Below are 13,540 nucleotides of genomic sequence, written 5' to 3'. Positions count from 1 at the left end.
TTTTAATTATATTTATTTGTTTGATAGAAACAGCTAGAAATTGAGGGAGGGGGTAAGCGGAAATAGAGAGAGAGAAAGACAGACACTTGCAGCCCTGCTTCACCACTTGCAAAGCTTTCCCCCTGCAGGTGGGGACTGGGGATTCAAACCTGGGTCCTTGTGCTCTGTAACGTGCATACTCAACCAGGTGCGCCACCACCTTGACCCAGAAAATTGTTTATAAAATATTTTTATCAATAGTGATTTAACTGGTTTATAAAGTTATAAGATTTTAAGAATATAGTTCACATATTGTGTCTGTGTCATAAAGAAAATGAGATTCTTTTTCTTTTTATTCATTTACTATTGGATAGAGACAGAGAGAAATTGTCAGGGGAGGGGAGATAGAGAGGGAGAGAGACAGAGAGACACCTGTAGCCCTGCCTCACCACTCGTGAAGCTTTCCCCCTGCAGGTGGGGACCAGGGGCCTTTATGCAGTGTAGTGTGAGCACTTAACCAGGTGCACCGCCTCCTGGCCCCCCAAATGAGATTTTTGTATTAAGACAATTCACTCTTGAGTTTCTTTTCCCATAATGATGCTTAAAAAGCCATCCTTATCATCAAGCTAAAAATAGATTCTTACACGTGCTGGTAAATGGTGTCTTGAGACACAAGACTACAAAGTAAAACTAGAAAGTGGGACTTGGCATTTAAATGACCACCAGTTCTCACGACACCACTTTCCTACCTTGCTTCATATAACTGCAGTTCTGCTGATGTTTCTAGGAGCTCTGAGACAGATTTTCCTTAAAACACCTGGGTGCCTTACCACTGTGTTTCTAGCTCAATCTGTATTCTCTGCAGTAGTAGTCTCTCTCTCTCTCTCTCTCTTTTATGAAGTTTTTATTTATAAAAAGGAAACACTGATAAGACCATAGGGTAACAGGGGTACAACTCCACACAATTCCCACCACCAGAACTCTGTATCCCATCCCCTCCCCTGGTAGCTTTCCTATTCTTTATCCCTCTGGGAGTATGGACCCAGGGTCATTGTGGGATGCAGAAGGTGGAAGGTCTGGCTTCTGTAATTGCTTCCCCGCTGAACATGGGCGTCAATAGGTCGATCCATACTCCCAGCCTGCCTCTCTCGTTCCCTAGTGGGGGAGGGCTCCAGGACACTGTTCTCTTGCATCTCCTTAATCTTACTATTGGCGGGGGGGTGTGGGGGGTGGGACATGACTGTGCACAGGAAGTATGTAAAAACAGATAATTTCATTCATTCCTCAAGAGATTTGTTGGATTTGACTGGGGGCATTTGAAAAGAAACTCAAGATGTTTCATGCTGCTAAGCCCAAGGACTTGCATACTTGGAAATGCTCTAGAGTAAACAGAGCTTGTGTCTGGTTCCAGTTCACTCAGCCGCTGTCAGAGGGGTGTGGGGGCCGTGAGAAGTGCGCGTACACCCGCCCCATCTCCTGTGTGTTTTCTCTCTCTCTCTTTCTCTCTCTCTCTCTTCTACTAAAATGTCTTATTGATTTACAGAATTATAAGATAACAGGGATCTAATTCCACACCGTTCCCACCACCAGAGTTCTGTGTCCCCATTCCTTACATTAGAAACTGCAGTGGTTCTCCCAAGGTCACAGATATGGGCTGACTTATTTCTTTTTTTTTTTTTTTCCCCCCTCTAGGGTTATTGCTGGGCTCGGTGCCTGCACCATGAATCCACCGCTCCTGGAGGCCATTTTTTCCCCCTTTTGTTGCCCTTGTTGTTGTAGCCTCATTGTGGTTATTATTATTACCATTGTTGATGTTGTTCGTTGTTGGATAAGACAGAAATGGAGAGAGGAGGAGAGAAAGACAAACACCTGCAGACCTGCTTCACAGCCTGTGAAGCGACTCCCCTGCAGGTGGGGAGTCGGGGGCTCAAACCGGGATCCTTACACTGGTCCTTGTGCTTTGCGCCACGTGTGCGTAACCCACTGTGCCACCGTCAGACCCCCGGGCTGACTTATTTCTATAGCTCTCTCTCTCTACACACACACACACACACACACACACACACACACACACACACACACACACACACACACACACACATGCATTTTCCCTATAATCAATCCTGCCTTCTCTTCCTTTCTAAATCACACCCACACCTGTTGCTACTTCCAAGTATCCTTCCTTTTCCCTCTTCTCTCATCAGGTCCTGATGGAATTGGAGTTCAGAGCCCTCTGGTCATCTTCCCCCTGACATTTCTCCCTCTCTGGGAGTCTGGACCCAAATTCTTTATGGGGAGCAGAAGGTGGGAGTTCTGGCTTCTGTCATTGCTTCTCCGCTGGACATGGGTGTTGGCAGGTGGATCCACACCCCCTGCCTGTGTCTGTCTTCCCCTAGTGGCTTGTGGTGGTGCCAGGATTAAACCTGGGACTTTGGAGCCTCAGGCATGAGAGTCTCTTTGCATCACCATTATGCTATCTCTCCGCTGCCCCTGCATTCTCTTCTGTAAATGTCTTCTGGGTCCTCACAGCACATTTCACGTTCCTACTCCTTGTCTCCCCCAGGAAAAATGTCCAGTGACCGAGCCCTGAGGAAGCAGCAGCAATTAAACAACCTGGCTTACGTGGTGACCAGTCAAGCCAAGCCTGGGGATAAAATTGTGGACTTCTGCAGTGGCGGGGTGAGTAGGTCTCTCCCCATTCACTCTTCAGTCAAGACCCCGTGACTTGGCATCACGGTCGAGGGCATGTTTCTGTTTGGCAAGATTGTCGTCTCAGGGTGACTAAAGCCATGGGGACCAACACTGATGCCCCTCCCTCTTTTCCCGCTTCTCTCTCCAGGGCCACGTAGGGATCGTTCTGGCTCACTTGCTACCCTCCTGCCAGGTACAGTCTAAGTGACAGTGCATGGCTCCCCCGCCCCTCCCCGTGGGCTTGATAGCCCTTCACCCAGGTCAAATACACAACCGGGCTCTCTGTTCCCTTATGAGTAAACAGCCAGGATTCAGAAACTTAGGGAAAATGGGGCCACTGTACAGCCTTCAAACTTACGAAAGGGCTCTCTTCCTAAGATAAGTATTCTGTTGGTGAAAAAATACCATGATGAACCCAGTTGGATTTCCCTTTTCTTTCAGTTTTACAAGACAGTTGTTGACACCTGGTTCAATTTCTCACCTCCCCGTGACAGGTGTCTGCAAAGCACTCTCACCCCCCCCCCCCCGACTTAAGTCCGTTTCCAGCACTGAGCACCACGACACAACACCCTCTGAACCACCACCACCACCCCACCACCACCACCTCCCGAGTCCTTCACTTTGGTGCCTCACGCCACACGCCGCACAAGTCTGTCTGTGTTTTCCCTCTCTGCCCCTGTTTCTTAAGCCCTGTATCAGAGCCACCTGCGCCGTGTACAGCCTGTCAGCTGACTTCAAAGACCTTGCACGTTTCGGAGAGCTCCCCGCTCCCGGGAAGGGTTGGCCTGGTCCGCATGACCAAGTCTGTGCCATGTGGCGTCGATGCCTTGCCCGGCCGTCTGCACGGCCTCCCTCAGTTACTCTTGCTTCCTGGTGGGAATTCAGGTCATACTCATAGAGAGCAAGGAGCTGTCGTTGATCCGCGCGAAGAAGAGGTGTGATGAGCTCGGCCTGAGTAACACCTGGTTCATCCAGGCAAACATGGAGTACTTCACCGGCGCGTTCAACCTCGGGGTGAGCAGCCCACACTTGCAGTTTAATTCACAGTCAGTATGTCTTTGCCAAACAGAGAACTTAAAAAAAAAAAAAAAAGTAAATTTGCGCTGTTTTATTTTCTGCTCACTATAAAGTGGAGCCTGTCAGTGACAGTTTCCCCACGTCTTCCTCATCATTATGTAACAGAAATAACATCCGTTCCTCCGCCAGACAGGTAGAGGGTTTAATACTGATTTACGAAACGATGAGACAGCGGGGGTCTCATCCCACCCCGTTCCCACCGCCAGAGCTGTGTGTCCCCCCCTCCCCTCCATTGGAAACTGCAGTGGTTCTCCCAAGGTCCCAGATACGGGCTGATGGTGATCTCTCTAACTCTCTATTTATACATGTCTGCCCATTTAGAATCATCGTCAACCCATATCTGCGGCCCTGCGCCCTGCTGGCCAACTCTTTGCCTTGCTCAGAAGAGAACTTGCAGGGCTCTTGGAGCGGGGCGGGGCGGGGCGGGGCGGGGCGCCGCTAACAGGAAGCTTGTGAGGCTCAGTCGTGCCCCACAGCCCCGGAGGAGGAGCCGGACTCTCAGGTCCCTTTGCCTTCCAGGTGGCGCTGCACGCCTGCGGCGTGGCTACAGACATGGTGATCGAGCGCTGCATCAGGGCCGGGGCCACCTTTGTCACCTGCCCGTGCTGCTATGGCTTCATCCAGAACACCTCCAAGTGCCAGTTTCCAAAAAGGTGACATCCACTCTCCTGCCCCAGGCACCTTTTCCCACCCGCCCCCCCCCCCAAAAAAAACAACAAAAAACTGGGGCTGGGGAGGCTGCAGCGAGACTTGAGGTGTGGGTCCTTGTGCCCTGTCCGTGGTGGCGGGCATTATGGGTAAGCTGGGAGGAAGAGGGACCCTTCTCTTGGTCTCTCCCGGAACCTCCTCCTGCACACCACCCTGGCTGAAATTCCAGCGCAAACCCTCCTGGAAGGCAGCTGACGGGAAGGCTGGGGGCCTCGAGGGCCTGTCTGTCTGTCCTTCCAAAAGGACTCAAAGGCTCCCTCAGGGAGCCCGCTGTTGTTGCCGCCAGAGTGGGAGCCAGAGGCTGTGAGAGAGTGGGGTGGTGTGGGCAGGGCTCTGAGAAGCAGAGTGTCAGTGGCTAGGACTGGGGCCCACTGATTCCAGAAGGAGCAGTTTTACAACCTCCCATCCCCCACATGTTGGACATTCACCCGCCAGCCCTACAGTCCCCCCCCCCCACCCCACAAGGGGCACGGCGTCCTCTGAGTTCCCACGGGCTCAGTCCACCTGTCAGGGGACCCAACCTGACTTTTGGGACACTGAGTCACAGTTCTTGAGAGCCGAGCTGACCATCTTAATTACGAGCTAGATCAGCTAATTTGGGAAAGCCTGTTGAGCACTGTGTCCAAGCGAACAAACAAAAACCTGATCACATTTGCACAGTCACTTTGAAGAAACCGTAGGGAGCTTTTGTTTGGAGTTATATCTGAAAGCATGTGTCCAAATTGATTTCAGGCAACAGTGTACAAATGATAGCCTTTATTTTATTTATTTACAAATATATATATTTGGCCTTTAGTAGTTTCTTACTGACATTTGTGACTAGATGAGAGAAAACCACAGGTATTACTAAGCAAAAGGTAAAAGACTTTGAATCTTAGCCAGTAGTTGAAATTTCAGTTTTTTCTAAGAAATTCACATCCAAGGAGCCAGGTGGTGGCGCAGCAGGTTAAGTGCACGTGGCGCAAAGCCCACGACCTGCGTAAGGACCGGCCCTGGTTGGGGCCCCCCCGGCTCCCCACCTGCAGGGGAGTCGCTTCACAGGCGGTGAAGCAGGTCTGCAGGTGTCTGTCTTTCTCTCCCCCTCTCTGTCTTCCCCTCCTCTCTCCATTTCTCTCTGTCCTATCCAACAACGATGACAGCAATAACAACAACAATAACAATGATAAACAACAAGAGCAACAAAAGGGAAAAAATAAAATAAATAAATGAAAGAAAGAAATGAACATCTTGCAACGCTTGACTGATCTCCTTATTCTTTCCTGTCTGTTTCAGTGAACAGTTTAAGAAGACATTATCATACAAGGTAACCTTGAAAAAAAGAAAGCATCTTCCCAGTGTACTTGATCTCTTCTTTATGGTTTTCTCAGTGTCGAGTTTCTAAGAGAATTTAGGATCTAGAGTTGTATTTTGAATTATTCATAAACATCCAATAAGGGTTAATTTTGTTTGCCCTAAATCAAGATTAACCTTCCAGTATCTGACAAGATGGATGAAGGGCCCGTTTACCCCACGGTTTCACGGGTGCTGGCAGAAGAGAGGAGGCTCCTACATGACAGATAGAGACAGTGATTGCTCTCGGCCCTCATGGTGGCCAGGGCACCGGTGTCTGCCCCGGCCACAGAGCCCCACTCCCCGGGCTGCGCAGGACGGCCTGCAGGCTTCGCCCCTCTGCCCCGTGCCTCTGCTGGTGTCTCACAGTCACATAGTATTAAAAGAAATTTTTCAGGGAGTAGGCGGTAGCACAGAGGGTTAAGCGCACGTGGCACAAAGCAAGGACCGGCATAAGGATCCCGGTTCGAGCCTCCAGCTCCCCACCTGCAGGGGAGTCACTTCACAGGCGGTGAAGCAGGTCTGCAGGTGTCTGTCTTTCTCTCCCCTTTTCTGTCTTCCCCTCCTCTCTCCATTTCTCTCTGTCCTAACAACAACGTCATCAATAACAACAACAGCAACACAATTAGGGCAACAAAAGGGAATAAATTAATTTTTTTTTTTAAAAAAAAAGTTGTTTTTAAAAAAGGAGAAGAAAAAAAAGAAATTTTTCAGCAGATCTTAAGGTCTTTTACTCTGATGCATGGCCGTCATAAAGCCCAGCCATCCTTTGGTTAAACACAGCCTTTCCCTCGTCTGTGCTGAGAAGCTGCATTCGAAGGGGCCAGGCGGTGGCGCACCTGGTTAGTGCACACGCTCCAGTGTCCAAGGATCCAGGTTCAAGTCCCCGGTTCCCACCTGTAGGAGGGAAGCTTCACGAGCGGTGAAACAGTGCTGCTTGCAGGTGTCGCTCTGGCTCTCTCCCTTCCCACTCCCTGTCAATTTCACTCTGTCTCGATCCAAAAGAAGGAAAGAAAAGAAAAGCTACATCTGAAGTGTGGTGGGTTAGGAAGGAAGAAGGACCAAGTGCATTTCCTGAGCGCACACTCCTTGGAAAAGTGCTGCTGGGGTCTGGGCGACGGGGGGTGGCTCCCTTGGCTAGTGCTCTGCCTCTCCTGTCTCTGTCCCAAAGGCAGGAAGGGAGGGAGGGAGGGGGTGCGTGTGTAGCCCTCTCTTCAGCCAGCAAGGTGGAGCTAGAAGCGCAGCCGCCCGAGGTTGCCTCTCTGTTGCTGGTCTTCCTGTTTGGGAGTGGGGGCTAACACGGCCCGTCCTGTGATCTTCTCCTGCAGGAACACATGATCCTGTGCCGCTTTGCAGACCAGACGGCCGTCCAGATTCCCCCGCAGCGCAGGCTCATAGGTGGGTGCCTGGGAGGCCGGGGCCTGAACACGCACCTGTCCGACTGCGGCTTGGCAGGACGCGGGTGTCGCTCTCTGCGGTGGGGTGGGGGCGGGGGGGTGTCCCTCTTCACAGGCTCCCTTCTGCTGGCAGAGCTGGGGGCCCCATGCACTTCCACCACCCTGGGCCACGTTTCACCCCCACAGTGCATCAGAGAGGCACGTGGAGGGACATCACGGCACAGGAGCTCCCTCTAATGCCCTAGCACCTCCCATGCGCTGCCAGGGTCCCAGCCTGCGCCGCAGACATGACCGGAAACACACTCTACCTGGCGGACTCTCTCTCCAGCCCTCAAAGGACTCCTAGAACTATATTTAACCCTATTCTGCTATTTTTAAAAAAACATTTATTTTCCCTTTTGTTGCCCTTGTTGGTTTTTTATTGTTGTTGTAGTTATTATTGTTGTTATTGATGTCGTCATTGTTGGATAGGACAGAGAGAAATGGAGAGAGGAGGGGAAGACAGAGAGGGGGAGAGAAAGACAGACACCTGCAGACCTGCTTCACCGCCTGTGAAGTGACTTCCCTGCAGGTGGGGCCTGTGGGCTTGAACGCGGGTCCTTGTGCACTGTGACATGTGGGCTCAACCAGGAACACCACCACCCCGTCCCCTCCCACATCCTTATAATCTATTTTTAAATTTTTTTTAATTTATTTTTTCCCTTTTGTTCTTGTTGTTTTATTGTTGTAGTTATTATTGTTGTCACCGTTGTAGGATAGGACAGAGAGAAATGGAGAGAGGAGGGGAAGACAGAGGGGGAGAGAAAGACAGACACCTGCAGACCTGCTTCACCGTTTATGAAGCGACTCCCCTGCAGGTGGGGAGCTGGGGGCTCGAACCAGGATCCTTACGCGGGTCCTTGCGCCGCTGCACCACCATCCGACCCCCCCCCCCCATTCTGTTATTGTTACCACTCTTAAGTGTGTTCCGGGTGCCTGTGTACGGGGAGCAGCTTGAGTGTGAGGCGTATCGGGAGCCGCAGGAGAGGATGAGGTGGGACCCACTCAGTCAGGTGTGCTGGCCAGACAGCAGGAGCAGGAGCAGGAGCCGGTGATGGTGACCCTCGAGGCACTAGCGAGGTCGCGCTCAGGCGCCTGTGCCGGTCAGAGTCACCCGCAGCAGAGGCCTGCAGCAGCCTGGACGGGGCTGAGCCGCGGCCCCACCCCCAGCGTCCCGTCCCTGTCCCTTCCCCGTGTCAGCCCTGAGCTCTGTCACGCCTGCCTTCCTCCCTCGTGTCGCTGGTCACTGGGCTCCTGTGAAGTGCTGCGGCTCAGTACCGCCGGGTGCCCTGCACACATGCTTGTCCGGGGCCTCCCCTTCTTCCCCTCTCTCCCCTCTCTCTCTCTCCCTCTCCTCCTCTCCCCCCTCCCAGTCTTTCCCTCTCCCAGTCTCCCTCTCTCCCCCTCTCCCCCTCGCCCCCTCCCCCTCTCTCCCCTCTCTCTCTCCCTCTCCCTCTCCCCCCTCCCCCAGTCTCCCTTCTCCCCCTCTACCCCTTCTCTCTCTCCCTCTCTCCTACTCTCCTCTCCCTCTCTCTCTCCTCTCCCTCTCTCCTCTCTCCCTCTCTCCCTCTCTCTCTTCCCCTCTCCCCCTTTCCCTTTCCCCCTCTCCCTCTTTTCCTCTCCCTCTCTCCCTCTCCCCTCTCTCCCCTCCCCCTCCCCCTCTCCCCTTCTCCCTCTCTCTCCCTCTTTTTCCTCTCCCCCTCTCCCTCCCTCTCCCCCTCTTCCTCCCTCTCCCTCTCCCTTCCTCTCCTCTCTCCCTCTCCCTCCCTGTTCTGTCTCTAACACTTTGGCCCTGAGAGTGGCAGCGCACGCCTGGTGTCAAGGACAGCTGAGTGGGTGGGTGCATGGTGATGTGCTGTGCGTCAGAGCAGAGGGCTGTCTGGGACCTGAGAGGAGCGTTCACAGGCCCGCTGGCGTGTGGGCAGGAGGGTGGTTCCAGTTCACTCCCAGCAGAGCCCCCACCCAGCCTCTGCATCTCTGCTCGGCCAGACTGTGCTCTTGTCCCCCGTAAGCCCCCAGAGGTAGAGCCGCCAACAAGCCGAGGACGCCCCCGTGCATGTGAAAACTTGAGACTCTTGTGTGTAATGGAAAGGAGTGCTCGGGGGCTGGGCTCAGAGCCAAGCACAGAGAGCCTCTGGCCAGCTGCTGTGGGAATGCGCTCCTGCCCCCCCCACCCCAGCCCCACAGGGCATGGAGGCAGCCCCTCTCCATGGCAGGTGCTGGAGGGGCTGCATGTGAGGGGTCTGGGGCCTCTCCTCTCCGTCCCCACCAAGCCCATCCTTCTTCCCACAACCTTCCTTCCCAGCTGCTGCTTCACGCTCCGCCACCGGGTTTTCTGTGAGGCAGCTTCTGGCTTCTGCAGAACGTCTCCACCTCAGTTATCTGTCATCGCTCCTGAACCCGCTTCAGCTGGTGTTCAGATAAGCCCCTTGTGAAAGTGTTTGGGTGTTCTCGGAGCCGCTGCACAGCTCACACCCGCTTCACGGGCGACTGACGTTTACATGTTGAAAGCAGAGGGATCAAGAGTGCGGGAAGAAGCGGCCGCTCTGGCTGTGCTGTACTCCAGATCCCTGTGGTTCCCACGCCAGTCTTGAGACTGAAGTTTGCGTTTGCCAGAGTGAGAACCAGCTGCCTCGCAGGTTTCTTCCTTTGTTTTCCAAAGACACCACAGGAAAGCGGATGTCTGCCGTTATTCCCCAGGGAGAGAGGAGCTCTGCACATTCAGGCTGAGTCACCCTCAGCATTGCACACCCACCTGAGGTAGCCAGTACGTGTGGAGGACTCTCACGCCGTCCATCCCTTGCTTCTCCACACCCTATGAACTCCAGCAGGCAGAATGTGATGTCCCAGGGAGTCGGGCAGTAGCGCAGCGGGTTAAGCGCACGTGGCACAAAGCACAGGGACTGGCGTCAGGATCCCGGTTCGAGCCCCCGGCCCCCCACCTGCAGGGGAGTCGCTTCACAGGCGGTGAAGCAGGTCTGCAGGTGTCTGTCTTTCTCTCCCCCTCTGTCTTCCCCTCCTCTCTCCGTTTCTCTCTGTCCTACCCAACAATGACGACATCAGTAACAACAACAATCATAACAATAACCACAACAATAAAACAAGGGCAACAAAAGGGACTAAATGAATGAATAAATATCATAGACAAGTCAATTAAAATGTAATGGCCCTCAGGGGCCTGCTGACTGGTGACTCTTAGATTCTCTTGACGACGTCTTTGGTTTTTCACGGTGTTATGTCTGTCAGTTGGGCTTGTGGGGACGCTCCTGAGATGTTTGCCCTCGGTGAGAGACAGGCTCTAGTCTCCATTTGAGATGTATTCATAATCCACTCTGAATGTCTGGCATTTCTTTCTTATGGAAAAGACCAGAGCACCACTCAGCTGTGGCTGGCGGTGGCCCTGGGATTGAACCTGGTGCCTCCAGGGCCTGAGGCGTGGAAAGGCTGGGCTGTAACACACCGAGCTACCTCCCCAGCCCGGTGAGATGATCTGAAAGGCTAACATTCTGTGGGCCGGACGGTGGCACACCCAGTCAGCTGCACCTGTCACCATGTGTAAGGATCCAGGTTCAAGCCCCTGCTCCCCACGTGCAGGGTGGGGGTGGGGGGTGCTTGACGAACGGTGGCTCAGACCTCGCTCTCCCCTTCTATCTCCCCCTCTCCTCTCAATTCCTCTCTGTCCTAGCGAATAAAATCGGGGGCAGGGGGAAGGGGAAAACGGCTACTGGGGGCGCTGGGTTCACAGTGCCAGCACTCAGCTCCAGTGACGGCCTCGGTGAAGAAAAGACAGAGGCTGGTGCTCCTGAAACCATTAGCGGAGACCAGTCTGGGAAAGGCCCACCAGGCAGAAACGTCCCCCACCCGCCCCGCGTCGTGACGAGGAATGAGGCACTGACAGAGGGCTCAGGGTGACCCCCCGCAGATCCTGCCAGTGTGCCCACGAGCCCACGTCCCTGAGCCGCCCAGCGCCTCACCGTCCCTGTCACACCCCCTCCCCACAGGGAAGCAGTGCATGTGCCTGGTGGATCTGGACCGCGCCAGGGCCGCAGAAGAGCGGGGCTACTCCGTCCAGGTCATCTCCATGGAGCCGGAGAGCTGCTCCCCCAAGAACAACATGATCGTGGGGCTCCCCCCCGGGCACAAGGGGGCGCACATCTGACTGCTGCCACCCCTCGACCTTCTCAGCAACCACGGTGATCAACCGTCCCTCGCCCGCCCTGCTCCAGCGGGAGCATCTCCGAAGAGGGGCTGCCCGTGGGGGGGGGGGGATCCCCATCCGGCCCGTCTCCCCGGGATGTGATTAAAGGCCTGGTTTTCCTGGTGAGGGGGCTCCTGCCAGCGGTTCCTTGTCCCCCATCGAGCCCCCACCCCACCCCCCTTTGGGGAAAGCGTGTCCTGAGCTGCCACCGTGACGGCCATTGCAGACAGTGTACCCACCACCTCCACGCTCTGCTCCCCAGCAAGCTTTGTTTTTATACTTTTAGTGATCATACTTTTTCTACCTTTTTTTTTTTTTTTTTTTAAAGATCTAGTCGGGTGATTCTGGTTAAGCTGGGGTGGTCTGTATTTGTGCGTCATTTTTATATGCTCCTTTTAAAGGTATTTCCCTCAGACGACATCACAGGGGCTCTTCACGGGCTGCCACGTTTTATACCGAGAGCTTTCAGGATGGTGGTGCAGGTTTGCACATGAGTTCTGACCAGCCGCTAACAAAGATTAATTCAAGTTCTTCACTACTAATTGAGGATCCGTTATTTTTTGTGTGACCTTGGCCTAGATTCCTCGTAGGGTGCAAAGGTGTCTCGTCTACGAGACACACAGGGGAAAGTCACACAGGGGAAAGAGGGAGGTGCAGTCACTGGTGTCTGCAGCATACAGCTGCAGACTGGGTTTTCCAGATCCCACTCGTTTTCTGCTGATAGTTCTGGTCACAATCACTGCCTACAACTTGGAGGAGGGAGGCATAGAGAGCATGAAAGCCACTTGAACTCCCTCCGCCCGAATTCTCCTCATTCCAGCCGCCCCCACGTGGAGACGGCCACCCCTTCCCCTCTCTCCAGGTCTGAGGGCATGTCTTCCGAGATAAGGTTCCGCCCCTCGGGTTCTCATGCTTACGACTCCGGTACCACCAGGAGAAAGGACTCTCACTCGCCCTGAGTAGACAGGCTGCTGTGAGTCGTAGTCAGGAGTGAGTTATGGAGGGGCGGGCTTTGGAGTCTGGTTTTCTGCCCTTAAGTGTAAGAGGAGAATAAACCATCAGCCCTGAGTATTTCAGTCATTTGTTCTGTGGTCTTTTACTCTGGGTTTTCTGTTCTTGACACTTTATAAGCGATGAGATCACATGTGTATTTTAAAATTATATTCTTCTTATTTATTTACTATTGGATAGAGACAGAGAAATTGAGAGGGAAAGGGCTGATAGAGAGGGAGAGAGACCCCTGCAGCCCTGCTGCACCACTCGCGAAGCTTTAATTCCTGGCAGAAGCACCGAGTGAAGACACATGGTGTGTACTGTGGGGTGGGGGCGGACATGGGGACAGGTCACTTGAGACTGGCTAGGGAAAAGTTCTACTAGGTGGCAGCAGCAAAAACACCTGACTCATTGTGGAAACATTCAGGGGGGCGGTGGAGCACCCAGTTAAGTGCACACAGTACTAAGCGCAAGGACCCGCATGAAGTTCCGAGTTCGAGGTCCAGTCCCCCACCTGCAGAGAGGACACTTCACAAGTGGTGAAGCAGGTCTGCAGGTGTCTCTCGTTCTCTCTGCCTCTGTATCTCCGCCTCCCCTCTCAGCTTCTCTCTGTCCTAGCCAATAAAGTGAGAGAAATGGCAGCCGGGAACGACAGATGTGTCGTGCCAGCCCTGGGCGCCCTGAGCGCCCCTTCCCTCACACCCAGTGATAGATAACCCTGGAGGCAAAAAACATAAAAACTTCAGGACTCTCTCCAAGTCAGCTAGCCTGCTAACACGCTGTTGCCATTTCGGTCAGATAAAGGGGACCTGGAAGCCAACAAACACAGACCAGCACCACCCGCCTCTCGAGACGGCTGTGAAGAAAGGCCATCGAAGCAGACGCTCGCAGATTCCTCCGTGCCCAACGAGCGCCGACTCTGTCAGCGTTTCGGTCTCCTCTAGGCCTGTGATGATTGATGTCATTTGGGGTCACGGACCCTTTGGAGAATCTGATCAGGACCATGGTGTCTGTCTGTCTGTCTCTCACTCTCTCTCTCTCTCTCTCTCTCTCTCTCAGAAAACACAATTTACCTCAACTCCAGGCTCCCTTCCAGGGGAGCTCGTGTTCTGTGTGCCTCAGGTCACAA

General features: G+C 53.6%; 1 protein-coding gene across 2 annotated transcripts in view; it reads left to right on the top strand.

Moving 5' to 3' along the window:
- GSTCD (glutathione S-transferase C-terminal domain containing) overlaps positions 1 to 12,494 on the top strand; it is a 53,468-nt gene extending 40,974 nt beyond the window's left edge. For both annotated transcript variants that reach the window (XM_060186318.1, XM_060186319.1), the window contains 7 exons: positions 2,543 to 2,658; positions 2,819 to 2,863; positions 3,556 to 3,684; positions 4,267 to 4,400; positions 5,728 to 5,758; positions 7,113 to 7,182; positions 11,222 to 12,494. In XM_060186318.1, coding sequence (XP_060042301.1) covers positions 2,543 to 2,658; positions 2,819 to 2,863; positions 3,556 to 3,684; positions 4,267 to 4,400; positions 5,728 to 5,758; positions 7,113 to 7,182; positions 11,222 to 11,379 — 683 coding nt within the window. In that variant the 3' untranslated portion in view covers positions 11,380 to 12,494. The remainder of the gene's footprint in view (positions 1 to 2,542; positions 2,659 to 2,818; positions 2,864 to 3,555; positions 3,685 to 4,266; positions 4,401 to 5,727; positions 5,759 to 7,112; positions 7,183 to 11,221) is intronic.
- Positions 12,495 to 13,540: the final 1,046 nt, after the last annotated feature.

Source organism: Erinaceus europaeus, chromosome 2 (genome assembly GCF_950295315.1).
Source record: "Erinaceus europaeus chromosome 2, mEriEur2.1, whole genome shotgun sequence".
NCBI lineage: Eukaryota > Metazoa > Chordata > Mammalia > Eulipotyphla > Erinaceidae > Erinaceus > Erinaceus europaeus.
The sequence above is the reverse complement of the archived record's forward strand: the minus strand, read 5'-3'. Positions and strand labels throughout refer to the sequence as shown.